At 29.4% G+C, this 15,673-nt stretch overlaps 1 protein-coding gene across 2 annotated transcripts; it reads left to right on the top strand.

Annotated features, from left to right (window-relative positions):
* The first annotated feature begins 1,063 nt into the window (after positions 1–1,063).
* On the top strand, positions 1,064–10,823 carry LOC145159136 (glucomannan 4-beta-mannosyltransferase 9-like). 2 transcript variants are annotated; one of them, XM_079078050.1, is made up of 9 exons: positions 1,064–1,705; positions 1,778–1,876; positions 2,993–3,245; positions 8,717–8,794; positions 8,887–9,023; positions 9,119–9,232; positions 9,326–9,525; positions 9,609–9,803; positions 10,234–10,823. In XM_079078050.1, exons 1-9 carry the CDS (start codon positions 1,376–1,378, stop codon positions 10,394–10,396), a joined length of 1,569 nt encoding a protein of 522 aa, XP_078934176.1. In that variant the 5' UTR covers positions 1,064–1,375; the 3' UTR covers positions 10,397–10,823. The 2 variants fall into 2 exon arrangements, with proteins under 2 accessions (XP_078934176.1, XP_078934175.1); XM_079078049.1 differs by having other exon boundaries at positions 8,717–8,827.
* The last annotated feature ends 4,850 nt before the right edge of the window (positions 10,824–15,673 follow it).

Here is a 15,673-nt window from a genome sequence, read left to right as displayed (position 1 = left end):
GTCAACCACTAATATTCATGAAACATTAGGTTTTGGATTTATTTTTATTAGGTGATATCAATTACTTTTTAGGGTTTTGAACCATGATCGTAGGTGTTAGATAATAAAATTTTAAAGAAATCAATGAAAAGGACAATTTCAGACTAACAGTAATGTATTTCAGTTTTGCTATTAATATTAATATTGACAATATGAATTATTTTTACCTATAACAGTAACGAACTTATATATTTTTCTAATGTCACATTACATTATTACAGAGAAAAAAATAAATTTAGTTATAATTTTTAATCCTCCTCACAAGAGATGATAAAGATGTCATAACGATTTTGTTGGCTATTTCAGTCTTCTTTTTAATAATTGAATATTTTTTACTTAATGCTTAACAATTTTGGATAAAAAAAATCATCCTCTTTAATAAATGAAGGTTTTTTTTGCCACTTGTCAAAATTCTCAAGAGTTTTGGCACATGTAATTTTGTGGGAGTTTTAGAATTATTATTTTCCACTTGTCATTTTTTGGAAATTTCCATTTTTTAAAATAAAATTCCACAAAATTCTAACGAGCTTTATAAAAGGAAAGAAAATCATTCTATTAATTTGATAATAAAGTCTCATAAATGCTCTAAAGAATATTTGATTTCTTTTATAGATGTTCCAAAAGATTACATTATGTTACGTAAAAGTGTTATTTTATAAATTATTTAATGTTTAAATATTGATATTAAATTTTTATTTTTAATAAACTCGTGTAGTACACGGGTCTCACGTCTAGTTTGTTATTATGAATGGAAAATATAGATATGTTGCTCTGATGAGTAACAAATTGACAATATATTTGCTATTATGTGTAAAAATATACATATTTGCATTCCTATTATGACTTTCATTCCCATTATTGGTAAAAAAACATAGATACATGAGCATTATTGGAGAGAACATACATACCCTGTAATGGTTAAAAAGTAAACTACATTGACATTTCTTTTTCAAGAGTGTCCTAAAAATAAATTAAAACAAAAATTTCTACCTTTATAAACACATGCCCACTTCCCCCTTCTTCTCGCTATTCCATCTCTTACCTCTTTCTCTCTCTTTTCCATTGTTGGTGGTCAATTACTGTTCCTGCTTCTGTTTTCTTCTGATTACAGAAGCAGACATCTTTCCATATTTTCTTTGTTTACTAAATCTTTATAAAAATCTATTCAGTAAAACTGTCAATTCCGATCCAAAATCAAATGGGTTTGCTTTGAATTCGACAGTTTTACTGTATTTACGATCAAAATCCAACCTAAAACAGCAAAAAAAGGAAAACAGAGCATCCTCTGTTTTCTGTGCTTTCAGTTTCTTGTGTATCTTGCTCTGTAAACAAGAAAATGGGGACGATTCCAACGATTAAAATTCCAGTAGAATCGTTTACAAATGGTGGAGACGACATCACAGGGAGAATCATGGTGATTGGGGGCCAAATCAAGGCGCCATTAGTGGTGCCATTGTTGAGAATGTTGATGTATGTTTCTCTTGCGATGTCTGTAATGTTGTTCATAGAGAAGGTTTATATGTCTTTGGTGGTTGCATTCAAGAAATTGTTTGGGAAAAAAGCAGAAAAACGTTATAAATGGGAATCATTCAAAGATGATATTGAATTGGGTAACTCTGTTTACCCTTTGGTTCTTGTTCAACTTCCGATGTTTAATGAAAGAGAGGTTTGTTTTCACCATTGCTCTGTTTTAGTTTTTTAGTTTTAGTGTTTGATTTTTGTTTGATTTTGTAAACAGGTTTATCAGCTGTCGATTGGAGCTGCATGTGGGCTTTCATGGCCTTCTGATCGTATTGTAATTCAAGTTCTTGATGATTCAACAGATCCAGTGATCAAGGTTGATAGTTTAATTAAAACCCATTTTCCATAACATGCAACAAATACTTTTTTATTGTCAAATTTTATTTTATTTTTGTTAAGGTAATATGAGTTTGCAAAATAGAGAAAAAGAAAATGTAAATTTTGCAATTATATCAACTAAGCATCTCAATCTTTTGTTAAAGATTTGAATGCATAATCAAATAATCAAATAATCAATAATACAATTATATAATTTTGACAAAACAAAAAGAGTGTAGGGTTTTAATGAATGTAGAAATTAATGAACCTAAGAAGAAGTAAATTGTGTTATATTATTGGTTTATTATAAATTGTGTTATAATATGGTAATCTAAAAAACCATAGAGATTATATATTATTTTTTTATTTTTTAAATGACCATTTCCTGATTATATAGCTTTTTAGTACGAAATGAAAATAATATTAAAGTAAAATGTTATACTAGTGGTTTATTAGAAATATAACATTATTGACATGTGTTCAATTCAAATTTGGTAACATGATCCATTAAAAAGACAAATAAAATCTAGTCCATTAGTTATGACTTTTGAAAGTATGAGGGTTTGCGTTAAATTTTCTATAAGTAACCTTTGTAGAAAAAGAAAAATTATGCTCCATAGTTAAAAAAAAAAACATTTGTTTATACGGGTTAAATGTTTTTTATTAAATAATATGTTACTTTTCTAAACTATTTAATAAAGTGGTTTTTAAGTTAAATATATAACCATGTTCCATTCTATGACCAATACTATATAATATTTTACTTGTAAGTTGTAACTTATATAATATATTGAAATATGGTTGTGAAATTTATGTTATTTATTATAAATTATAGATAGCAAAATATTGTTGTATAAATTACCAAACAAAATAATATAGTGTTACATAAATAAACATTCACCACATAATAAGCTAATCAGTCTACTGTCACAATGTTATGTATTTCAATTTTAAAATGAGATGTATTTATATATTTCATTCAAAAAAACTATTTAGTTTTATAAAATGATGATTTATTATTATTAATAATGCATATACCACTTAACATCTTAATCTTATATTAATCTTTGTTTAATTTTACTTATTACATGTTTGGACCCATATGGTAAATTAGGGTTTGGTGGAAATGGAATGTGAAAGATGGGCAAATAAAGGTATAAACATACACTACCAAGTGAGGGATAATCGGAAGGGGTACAAAGCCGGAGCACTTAAAGAAGGTCTAAAACATCGATATGCAAACGAGTGTGAATATGTGGTCATTTTCGATGCAGATTTTCAACCAGAATCTGATTTTCTTTGGAAAACAATCCCGTTTCTTCATCATAATTCTGAACTAGGTCTTGTTCAAGCTCGTTGGAAATTTGGTAAATGTTCCTCTAAAACTAGTCCATTATTTTATTTCTGTTTTCTCTTCGTTTAAAAATCAAGCATTTAACTCAAAAATTGATACTAAGTATTTTAAAATGCCAATAGTTCGTTCTTAATAAATCAAAAGGCCCACAAAAACCATAAATTAATTATTATATAAAACGGTCTATGAAATAACGGGTTAATGAGCAATTTATTTAATAAAATTATGTTTTTACCTGTTTATGAAACGAAATAAATTTCTTACCATACACTATGTGTCAGTTTTTACTTGTTATTTTAACAAACTAAAATTTAGAGCATTTATTGTTCTAAATAAATATGTTGAGTTAGAACATATATACTTTAGTAAAAATATACAGCATTATTATTTAAATATATTATTAACCTTCAAATAAAGTGAATAAATAAATCAAACATAAAGATCCGGCATTATTCAAAAGTCCATATTTGTCATATCACCAAATTCCAAACGACAAATATGCTTTGTTGAGTTTGAGTTGGTATTCTAGTTGAATTTTTTTAGTATTTTATGTTGACTTAGATTGACAGTTTTACCAATTTAAAATACTCTTGCTTGTTTATATATAATAAAATAAAAAATGAATTATTATCATCCATTAAAATAAGTGTCGGTGCAACTATACATGCCCATGCAGGAGATTTAAGGAAGATGTTGGATGATGGGACACGTGTAGTGGGGGTTTTAAGGAGAGACTGAAAAGTAATAAATTAATTAAATTAATAATTAATCTTATAAAAATCTTATATTTTGTATTTTTTTTTCCCAATCAAATCAATTTCTTTTCTTGAAAAATACCCTTTTTTATTTTTATGCCTTTTAGTCATTTTTCCAAAAAAATTGTAAAATATGATGGGTTTTTTGAGAATAACTAAAAAAGTTAAGGGCTATTTAGAAACATTTAGAAGTTTGAGGGTTTTTTTCGAAAAAAATAAAAGATGGAGGTTTTTCGGAAAAAATAAAAAAAAAATACATGATTTTTTTTCAACAAAAATAAATTTAAAGTTTAATTCCAAAAAAACACGTATTTTATGAAATTAAACCTTCAATTAAATAAGAGATTACATAAGGAAAGGATAAAACAATTTAATTAATACGACACCTATCTAATAAAAGAATTTAAAATATAAAAAACCTAATAAATACAATAGCTAGTGATTATAATTTAGAATCAGCTTTATCAAACCTTTCATAAAGTTTTAACATAGGGTGTTTTGGTAGCAAATTTTCGAGAGTTTTTGAGTTTTCAAAAAAAAATCTAATTAAAGAAAAGATTTGTTCGATGTTACGAGCTTTTAGGAGTCATTTCAAACTAATAAGCTCTTAAATTCTATACGCTTTCGGTAGTGAGGTTTTTAGAAGATATAAGAAAAAAAATCAAATTAAATATATATATATATATATTCGGCGATAAAAGCTTTTAACATTTTTTAAAAGTTCATAATCCAAAAAGATTTTGAGAGCTTTTAGCATTTTGGAACTTTTACCTTTTATTTTATTTATTTATTTATTTTTTACTTAGAGCTAATTTTGCGAAACACGGATCCATAGACATAATTACAAACCCAAATGTTTTTACTTTATATCATCTAGATTTGGTTTATAAACAGAAAAAATAATACTAATATTATTTGTAGTTATTAGATAAAACTGTTAATCATATGCCAATAGTATTTAATAAACGTTAACTGTATTGAAAGTTTTAAGCATGGTTACTATAAAGCATGGTTACTATAATATGAAGTTCTTTAGAAGTTTTTTCAAACTAATAAATGCTAGAGATTCTAAAAGATAATTATTGGAAGGGTTTATTTAAACAAAACTTTATCAAACAGCATATAATTTTGCAAGATTTTGTCATGAGATTTCTTAATGATTGTGACGGATCCTATAGATTTTCAAATGATCATATATAAGACAATTTATATAAAATGGTAAAAATAAAATTAATAAGTTACATAATTTTCAACAAATAGTTTACAAGGCCAAATGCCAACTCATTGTATGTTCTTGTATATAAACAATAAAGAGGCAAGGACCCATTTGTTTATATTCATAATTATTTTTGATGCGAAGTGAACTTTTTTTTTCTTCATTTGTCACATCATTTTCAACAAATAGTTTACCAGGCCAAATGCAAACTCATTATTTTTTCCCCCATTAACTCTCGTCACAAAGATGATCTTATTTTATGCTCTTCGGTTATGTTTTATGTGTTGCTTTCAAAACGACTTGGTCAGTTTCTAAAATTAAAATATTAGTAATTTTCTTTTTCTTTTTAATTTTGATATTAATAGAAATTTTTATTAACAGGAAAAATGCTTATTAATAATCAGAATAGGGATAATCAGAAAAATAATCAAATGATTTTATATATCTATATATATATATATATATATATATATATATATATATATATATATATATATATATATATATATATATATATATATATATATATATATATATATGACCGTCAAGTCCAATCACACATTTTCCTGTCCTTATTCTATAATATTTTTAGTTTTCGATAATATTATTTAACTTTTTGTTAGATTTCAATAAAGACAAAGTATTTTTTAATTTTTTTTCTTTGAATTTCGGAAATATTTTGGAATACAAAATGTTTTTCTTTATTTATCAAAAGTTATATTTTTTTATATGAAAGAGAATTAGCCCGAAGCAAAATTACTCAATTTCGGACTTGATAAATGTCAGGTAAATCCAAAAAGTTATGTCATTTCGTTTTATTTCCTGTTATTATATGTCCCATCAAATAATGTAGCAATTAAAAGCAATATTATTAATAAAATGTTTTTGTGATTTTTAGAAAAATAAACTTAAAAATAACCTCATCACATAAGAAAATTTTACATTTTTTCCAATATTCCACTATATTGTTGGATTGATTAATTTATGGCTTTGTGATAATTACTTGAATGATCAAATCAAATACAATGATCAAAATACTATTTATTAAAATAATGAAAATAAAGATCAAAATTGCTGTGCAAGAAATGTGGTTAAAAATGAAAACTTTTATGTTTGGTGTTTGGTGAACATCATGGTTACTTAAAAAGACGAAAAATGCCCTTTGATATCTTAAGTTTTGTAAGGTATGAGATGTTGGTAATAATACTATTTGTGGTAGGGCGTAGTTGTCTTTCCACTCAACATTGATTGTTAACATGTGCTAATGGGAGCAATTTGAGTTTTTTTGGACCACTTTCGTTTCCCACTACACACCGACACTAAGTTAGTAGATATCCAACATTTGATTTATTAATTAGAGGTTAATAGGATTTAATACAAGTTTTAAGTAGTATTTAAAATGTTATAAAAAAATAAAAGTAAATTGTAATCATTAGTCATTAATACAAGTAAGTTGAAGAAAATAGAAAGTAAGTTTATGCCCTTTAACAGAAAACAACAAAGTTATTGTTTGATAACGTAAAATAATAATAATAATAATAATAATAATAATAATAATAATTTTTATTATTATTATTATTATTATTATTATTATTATTATTACATGAAACGAACATTGTCTATTTGATGAGCGGCTCTTTTAAAATGTTACATGTATGATTGGTAAAAATAGTTGGTAGTTGGTAACTAATTGTTCGAAACTTTTAAAATGTATAAAGTTATCTAAAAAGACATTTAAAAACTTGCAAATATTAAAATATATATTTTTAAGGGCCATTCTGAAAATTAATTCAAAAAACCTAATAGTTTTTCTTAAACACTTAATTAAATAGTTTTTATATTTGAAATTTAGGTTTAAACTAAAAATTAAAAGCATATGATCTCAAACCAAGTTTTTTTTGTTTAAATTAAGCTTTTTTTTAAAAGTTAAAAACTAAAAATTTCAAAAAGCCCATCGTCAAACACGTCCTACTTAGCATGTGATATAAAGTCCATGAATTCGTGTTTTAACGTATTGAATTAAGTAAAACTAAAAATATTGTGATTTTAAATCCAAGCTCATATAGTATTTTATTTTTTTTAATATAATGATTTACTTTTATCTTTTTGATCATGAACGAGTTGATGGAGAGACTTACGGATGACGTTTACCCTTTTAATATAAGAACATTAAATAACTATATTCTTCTAATTCATCCAACTTGAAGAGGAAAATGAGAAAGAACACATGGATATTATTGTTTCCTTTTGTTAAAATCAGAATAAATGTTAAAGAAAATTTAGAAAATCCAACATATCATCTTTTATAGTTTAAAAACATATTATATTGTATTTTTTCTATTGAATAACATTTTTTCTATTGATGTCTTAAATTAATTTGGATTATGACCATCTTATAGCAATTTATAAGATATATATATATATATATATATATATATATATATATATATATATATATATATATATATTAAAATCAAAATATAATATTGTGTTTCAATTAAGACCCGTACAATGACCTTATAAGGCTCATTTCAATTTTTCTTTAAAAATCAAAATAGAAAATGGTCACAAAATATTAAATTAGACTAGATCAAAACATAAAATAAAATGATTTTAATAAACAAAACTATAATATAATAAAAAGAAATTAGTTTTGAGAAATAATACGTTGGATCTGTATGGGATTTTCCCAAATATTAACAAAGGAAAGTCTAGTGTAAAATAGGAAATCCTTTTTGCTTTCTAACATTTATAGGTATAAAAAATAAGAAGCATTTTAATTTCTCGAATATAAAAGCTAAATTTATGTTCAACTTATTCATTGTGGTTGAGTTGTTTATTCATGAATATGGAAAGAAACTAAAAGAATGGACCCACATACTAAATCATTGGAAACTTAGTTTTATACAATATATTGTTCATTATTGTTAGGTTTAGTTATACGCTTTTCATCTCAATATTAGCGATGCTATTTGATGTGGACCTTTTAAGTGAGAGATAACCCTCAAACAGATACAATTAAGTCATTTTCAACCAAATTAACCTTAAAATCAAATAAAAACAATATTATTATTGCTATTTTGTTATTTTCAAGGATTGATCCATCGAAAACGACCCTCTTTTGTATTATATGTACTTGTATGACAAATAAAGACGGTATATGCTAATTCGGCACCTTTATATTTCCTTTAGATTTCATGTTTGATAGATTCCGTTATGTTTGATAAAATTAATAAAAATATTAAAAAAAAAAAAAAAAAGTTGCTTGTTACGTCTAAATATATGAAAAGAAATTATTTGTCCTTCAATTACAAAAGTATACCGGCTAAGAATTTGATGATTATATATGTACTCCGTTAAGAGGCCACATATGTGGTTAACCTTGAATTAAAATCTTCGAATAAAATTTTTTACTTTTTATGGTCTCGTCTATATCATGTTATATGGTGTGAGAACAAAAATAATAGAAACAAAATAGAAACTAATACATGCTATTGTAACATCACTTTGCAGTGAACTCAAATGAATGCTTGATGACAAGAATGCAGGAGATGTCACTTGACTACCATTTCAAAGTCGAACAGGAATCTGGTTCTTCTACTCATGCATTCTTTGGCTTCAATGGTAATCAAAATTGTATTTTAGGGTTGTAAATGTAAGCGTAAACTTTTATGTTGTTATAGGGACTGCTGGAGTTTGGCGAATGGCTGCACTTAATGAGGCTGGAGGATGGAAGGATCGTACCACAGTTGAAGATATGGATCTAGCAGTTAGAGCTAGTCTTAAAGGCTGGAAATTCTTGTACATTGGTTCCGTGAAGGTGATATATGTTCTATTTAACCCTAGTTAGGGACAACGAAATATCCATTAGTATGTTTCCAAACATAAACTTAATCATGATTTATATGTGCATAGGTTAAGAACGAATTGCCAAGTTCATTTAAAGCTTATCGTTACCAACAACATCGTTGGTCATGTGGTCCAGCAAACCTTTTCAGGAAAATGATTTTTGAGATCATGATAAATAAGGTAAGATCAGTGTTCATTAGAATTGTTTTTCGATACTTTCAAGACTTTATTCAATAAATTGACATGTTTTGAATGTTTTACTTTGTTATCCAGAGAGTTACATTGTGGAAAAAGATACATGTGATATACAGTTTCTTTTTTGTAAGAAAAATCGTAGCTCATATTGTTACGTTTGTATTGTATTGCGTTGTGATTCCGGCAACTGTGATGGTACCTGAAGTTATGGTTCCGAAGTGGGGTACAGTTTATATTCCAGCCATCATCACCCTTCTAAACGCAGTTGGAACTCCAAGGTTCTTTTTTTCTCTAACTCCCGGTTACTTTATTAGTAAATGAATGTATGTTCTTAATTCCATTTTCCTTTTCACTTTTATAGGTCCATACATTTGGTGGCATTTTGGATTCTTTTTGAGAATGTCATGTCCCTCCATCGAACTAAGGCTACGCTCATCGGACTTTTTGAGGCTCAAAGAGTGAATGAATGGGTTGTTACCGAAAAGCACGGGGATCCTTCCAAGGCTAAAATAACAACAAAACAACATAAAAAGCTTGGCTTCAAACTAAGTGAACGGTACCCACTTTTACTAACAATAGATTTACCATGATTTTATTCATACATCCCAGTTACTAAATGCACACACCCATTTTAATTTTTATTTTTTTTTATTAAATGCACACCCTTGATTTGACATTTTTATCAAATCAAAAGGATGTATAATAACTAAAAGGTACAAAATTAATAGCATCCTCAATTATGTATAATAACATAAATTACAAGTATAGAAGTGACATTATTATTAGCATGGTAAAAATAAAAGAATATAGAACATATATTGCAAGTGAAAAATTTTGCATTCTTATACGAATAAACATAAACTTACAAAGGGAAAACAAACATTGTCATGAAAATGAACAAAGATTACAAATACAAATTTTGACATATGTGATTGCCATGATCTTTGTTCATTCTCGTGACAATGTTTTATATTTTATATATACAGGCTTCTTACGCTAGAGATTTGTGTGGGTCTCATCCTCTTCATATGTGCTTGCCATGATCTTGTATTTGGGAAGTACCACTACTACATATACCTATATATGCAAGCTATAGCTTTTATCATAATTGGATTGGGATATGTTGGCACCGATGTTCCCAACTCATAGATGATGTTATTTACTCATCTTCATTCGATCGACAAACACGGTATACTTGTACCTTGACCTTTCGGTCATTAGCTACAACGTATAATTGTTGTTTTTGATATGCAACTTTATTGCACTTCATTTGATTGTTACCTTTGTTTGTATATCGAAAAATTTGATAATTTTATACAAAGAAGAAAAAAAACACAAAGACAAATAGATAAGCAAAAGTTGGGTGTGGCTTTACGAAAAGTTATTAAGTAGAAGGGCTTATTTGTAATTACTGAGTTTTATAGGTTTAGTTTTGCAATTTTGATTATGTTTTTTGTATATGTAACTTTTTATTTATTTAAAATAATAGGTGGGATAATGACAGTGAACGAATAAATGTGACATTTTCAATTTCACTGCCAAATCAAATATCCTCCATCATTATACTTTTTATTTATATCTATCTTTTTTACTTAGTTGATCAATTGTAATTGTAAGTGTCAAAATAAAAATAAAATAAAATAAAATAAATAAAATAAAATAAAATAAGTAATTAATGGATTTCAGGTATCATTGTTTTATATATGTTGGAAGATGATTAGAAACAAAAGATAGAAAGATATATAATTTATCTTGAACACCTGAACATTTGATTCACTTGTATAATGGATCAAGTGCTTATATCATACTAAATTGATTATAGGATAGACAAAATTGCAAAAATGGTCCTTGTGGTATGTACTTTTTGGGGGTTTAGTCCAAACCTCGACTTTTTTGGATTGGTAGTCCTTTTGACCATGTTTGTTTGTGATTTTGGTCCATCGGAAAACTGAAAAGACTAAAATGTCATTTCTGATATACTTTTTATATTTTTTTATTTAATTTAAAGGAAAAAAAATAAATAACTAATTTGGACATACATCTCTCTCTCTCTCTCTCTTCTCTCTCTCTCTCTCTCTCACACACACACAGACACACACAAACATCACAACGAACCCAAATATCCACCCACTGATATAGCAAATCTCGATCCCACTCGTTCGTACTCATCGGCCGAAGGAAAAGACCGAAGAACTTGACACCGGCCACCACCTCCCTCCGCCACCTTCTATCGAGTCACTCCATCCATCACCGGTGCCACTTTTTCCCTCCTTCGTCTCCGCCGGCAGAAGCCCAAACAGAAGCAGCAGAGGCTGCCGAAGCTCCTCTCTCCGCCACCCACTGCCTCCTTCCCACCGAGAAACACCATCACCACCAACGGTGGTGTTGCTGTTGCTGGGACCACCATGAAACCACCTCCCTCCTCGTTTTTTTTTTTGTTGATCGGAGCAACCCATTGCCGCCAAACGCCACTGTTGTGGAGTTCCGACCACCACATTGTCGCCACTACAGTCCTATCTCCCCTTTCCCCTTTCCTCTCTCATACTCTCCTATCTCCCCTCTAAAACTTTGTTCAATATTTATCTTTCAAGATTGGATCAAGAAAAGTGATGGTTGTGTTTAATCTGTATAATGTCGGCATATTTTTGTTGGAACTCTGTTCATTGTATTTGATGAAATTCCTGTCAAATAACTCATCTCGTGGAACTCGATGATTCTACTGGGTGGTAATTATGGAAACTTGGAAGACACACGTAAGGTGTTCGATGAAATGCTCAAATAAGATAGTGATGTTTTGTCGAGGAGGATGGGTAATTTTTTTTTTAATAAAGGAGGAAGACGAAGGGCAAAGGAGGTAGACGAAGGACAAGAGGTGTATATGTATTTGAGTCAATGGTACATGTATTATTTTTAACTTCAATGTATATGTATGTGATTTTATTATATTGGAAGTAGATCGAAGGAAGAAGACGATGTGGAGAGAGAGAGAGAGAGAGAGAGAGAGAGAGATAGAGAGAGAGAGAGGTGGGCCAGGTTTTATATTTAATAATAATAATAATTTTAAAAAGTGAAAGAAAAATGAAAATTAAATTATAATAGTCTTTTTAGTTTGGACAGGGACCAAAACTGCATGTAAACTAGCTCAAAAGGACGATCAATCCAAAAAAGTCGAGGTTTGGACTAAAACCCCAAAAAAATGCATACCATAGGGACCATTTTTGCAATTTTGTCTATAGGATAATATCTAATGGTTACATTATGTTATAACTCAATATAAATATTGTCACACCCCCAAACCGGAACGGCGGAAACGTTTGGGGGCAGAGGACGTCATGTACAATATCATAACAATTGAATAATAGTAATCAAAGCAACAACAACCATTATATTGATAATAAAGTATTTACATTGTGTTTGAATCATAGTTTGATTGTCTCCAAAAGTACAAAGCAAAAACTAAGACGTGACGCTACTATGCTCCGTCTTCACAAAACCTGCATGTATACCTGTCTATTGGTATCCTGAGAATAAAAGTGGTTTTGAAAAAGTGTCAACATTTAAGTTGGTGAGTTCATAAGCATTTTAGTTTTAGAAAGTATGTTCTTTATTCTTTGAAAATGTCAGTGTGTTCCTCTAGAAAAAGAAATGTAGTCTTAGGCCTTAAGACCAAAATGTATAAGTTTCTTATGCTTAAAGTATGAAATATGACGCTTTGAATTCCTATAAGTAATGTGTCCCATATTGATTCCTCCTATGATTACTTAGTGAATACAAATTATATATAATCAAAGATCGAACAGACAGTCGAATGTGTGTATCTGCCCTAAGCCCACAACCAAACAAGGAACATGAAGTAAGGCGGAAATCACACATTCCACTGCCTATCGGATCTTCATTGTATATAACCCTGACATATTCACTAGGTAATCGCAGAGTTATCAATAATGGTCCTAACCGAAATGTAAGTAATCATATTTGTTTCCAGAAAATCCTATATTTTCTTTGTAAATGAGTTGTAAGTAATGTGACCCATACTAGTTTCTTCTACGATTACTTAGTGTATGCAAGTTATATATAATTTAGATCGAACGGACAGTCGAATGTGTGTATCTGCCCTAAGCCCACAATCAAACAAGGAACAGGAAGTAAGGCGGAAATCACACATTCCACTGCCTATCGGATCTTCATTGTATATAACCCTAAAGTATTCACTAAGTAATCATAGCTTTAGCAATAAGGGTCCTCAAGATATGTTTTCCTGAAATGCTAATTGTACCGTATTAGTAAGTAGTATAATGTATTGCTTTTAGTATAACTGTGTGTAATTCTAGAAATCCCATAACTTCCTTCTATAATCTCTTAGTGTGTACAAGTTATATAAAATCAAGGTTCAATAGGTCGTCGAATGTAATCGGTCTGCCCTAAGCCCACAACCAAACAAGGAACAGGACCCAAAGCGGACCCACCAATTCTAAGTCGATCGGGTCATAATTTTATATAACTCTAGCGTATACACTAAGCAATCATAGACGAAAATATGATTCTCTGTTGTCCTAAAGCCGACGAGTATGAAATGTTGTATTTGAAAATAGTGTAATACAGTTTTATTATCAAGTAAAACTAGTTGAAGACGTGTTTGCCCCGTAACTAAAAGTAATGATAATACCCTCCTAAGATTACTTAGTGTATACAAGTTATATATAATCAAAGATCAAACGGACAATCGAATGTGTGTATCTGCCCCAAGCCCACAACCAAACAAGGAACAGGAAATAAGACAGAAATCACACATTCCACTGCCTATCGGATCTTCATTGTATATAACTCTAACGTATATACTAAGTAATCATAGAGTTAACAAAGATGGTTCTTTCCAAATGTAAGTTGTACTGTACTAGAAAAATAGTGAAAAGTAGTCTTATTATTAAAATAAAACCGTTGAAGTTATATTTGTCCCGCAAAACAAAATGATTAGTTAATGCTTATTGTGGGAGTTATTATAACCATGCTTACAACTAATGGTCTACATGACGTTCTTCAAGTGTCGGAATGTTATGACATTTGTCACCCCAGAACTTCCGTTCCAACTGTAGCTAACAGTCAGGGCGCAGGATTGTCAGTCCCGTATAGATATATACACAAATTCACGCTCTCCCTCCAAGAGACTCTGGTTATAAAATTCTAATAGGTACCCTAGTTGGTACAATGAAGTAATGGCTCACAATCCTGTGTTAACTAGTTCATTTATAGCGAAATGAATAACCTTTTTTCTTGTAACTGGAAACGTAACTTTTCCTTAGAAATGTTTATGATGATAAATACTGTAAAATGACCCATAAACTATACCTATTATAGTTTAAAAAAAATGTATGTTCTATTGAAATAAAAACCTTTGTATTTTAACAACTTTAAGAGTTATAAGTTTGGTAGTAACGTTATTTAACATTTTTACATAAAGTGTTTATAAAGTATAAGTAAACATAATAAACGATTTATATTTTTAAACACAATATTTCTTGTGTTTTACTTGTATTCCCCCCTAAAACAATAGAAAAACGTGAAAACGTAGGGGTATGAATTCACCTTGAGTGTGATTGTGGTTAGAATCTAACTAGAAACGGTCAGCGGTTCGTTGTTGACAGGCTCGAGAAGGGAAACGACCTTCGAAAATGAGAGAGAATGAAAGGAGAAGGTGTAAGGAATGAATGAGCTTTGATCGCTATTTATAGGTTGTTCTGGGCCAATCCACGTCGTGGCATACATATGGCCACGCCGTGGAGTTCCATGAGTCACCCCGTAGCTTTAACACGTGTTTACTAGCCCCGATTAGTGTCCCTCACAGGTTCCAAGTCGTGGATTTAACGTCCACGTCGTGGACTTAAGGCGGCTAGGGTTTCTGCCACGTGTCATGCTCTCAGACAGCTGTATCTTCGAAAGGTCATAGCTTTTGCATATGAGCTCTGTTTTTGACATTCTTTATATCCGCACGTAGGTGGAGACGTACTCTACAACTTTCATTTAGATAACTAAGGCTAAAAAGTAATCTATCATAAACTCACTTTTTACGATTCTCGGTGTCATGCCCGTTTTGTCGCGAAACTTCGACATGTCATAACTTCTTCGTTATAACTCGGATTTCGGCATTCTTTATATGTATGGAACCTTGTGACATACTAAAACTTAGTTCAGATTATTTATTCTAAATAATCCTCTATCAAAAAGTCATTTTTGACGCTTATTGTCTCTAAATTGACTAGCCCGAATCTGCGGGCGTTACAATTATCTCCCCCTTAGGATGATTACGTTATGAATTCATTGGTACATGATTGAAGTTTAGACCTAAATTGCTCTAGAATTGTCCAGTTGTCACATTATCCCCCCGTTAGTGGGAATTTTGTCCCGAAATTAGCATTCTGAGTGGGACTT

The sequence above is a fragment of the Lactuca virosa genome, chromosome 2 (assembly GCF_052849685.1).
Source record: "Lactuca virosa cultivar CGN04683 chromosome 2, Lactuca_virosa_CGN04683_v6, whole genome shotgun sequence".
NCBI lineage: Eukaryota > Viridiplantae > Streptophyta > Magnoliopsida > Asterales > Asteraceae > Lactuca > Lactuca virosa.
The sequence above is the reverse complement of the archived record's forward strand: the minus strand, read 5'-3'. Positions and strand labels throughout refer to the sequence as shown.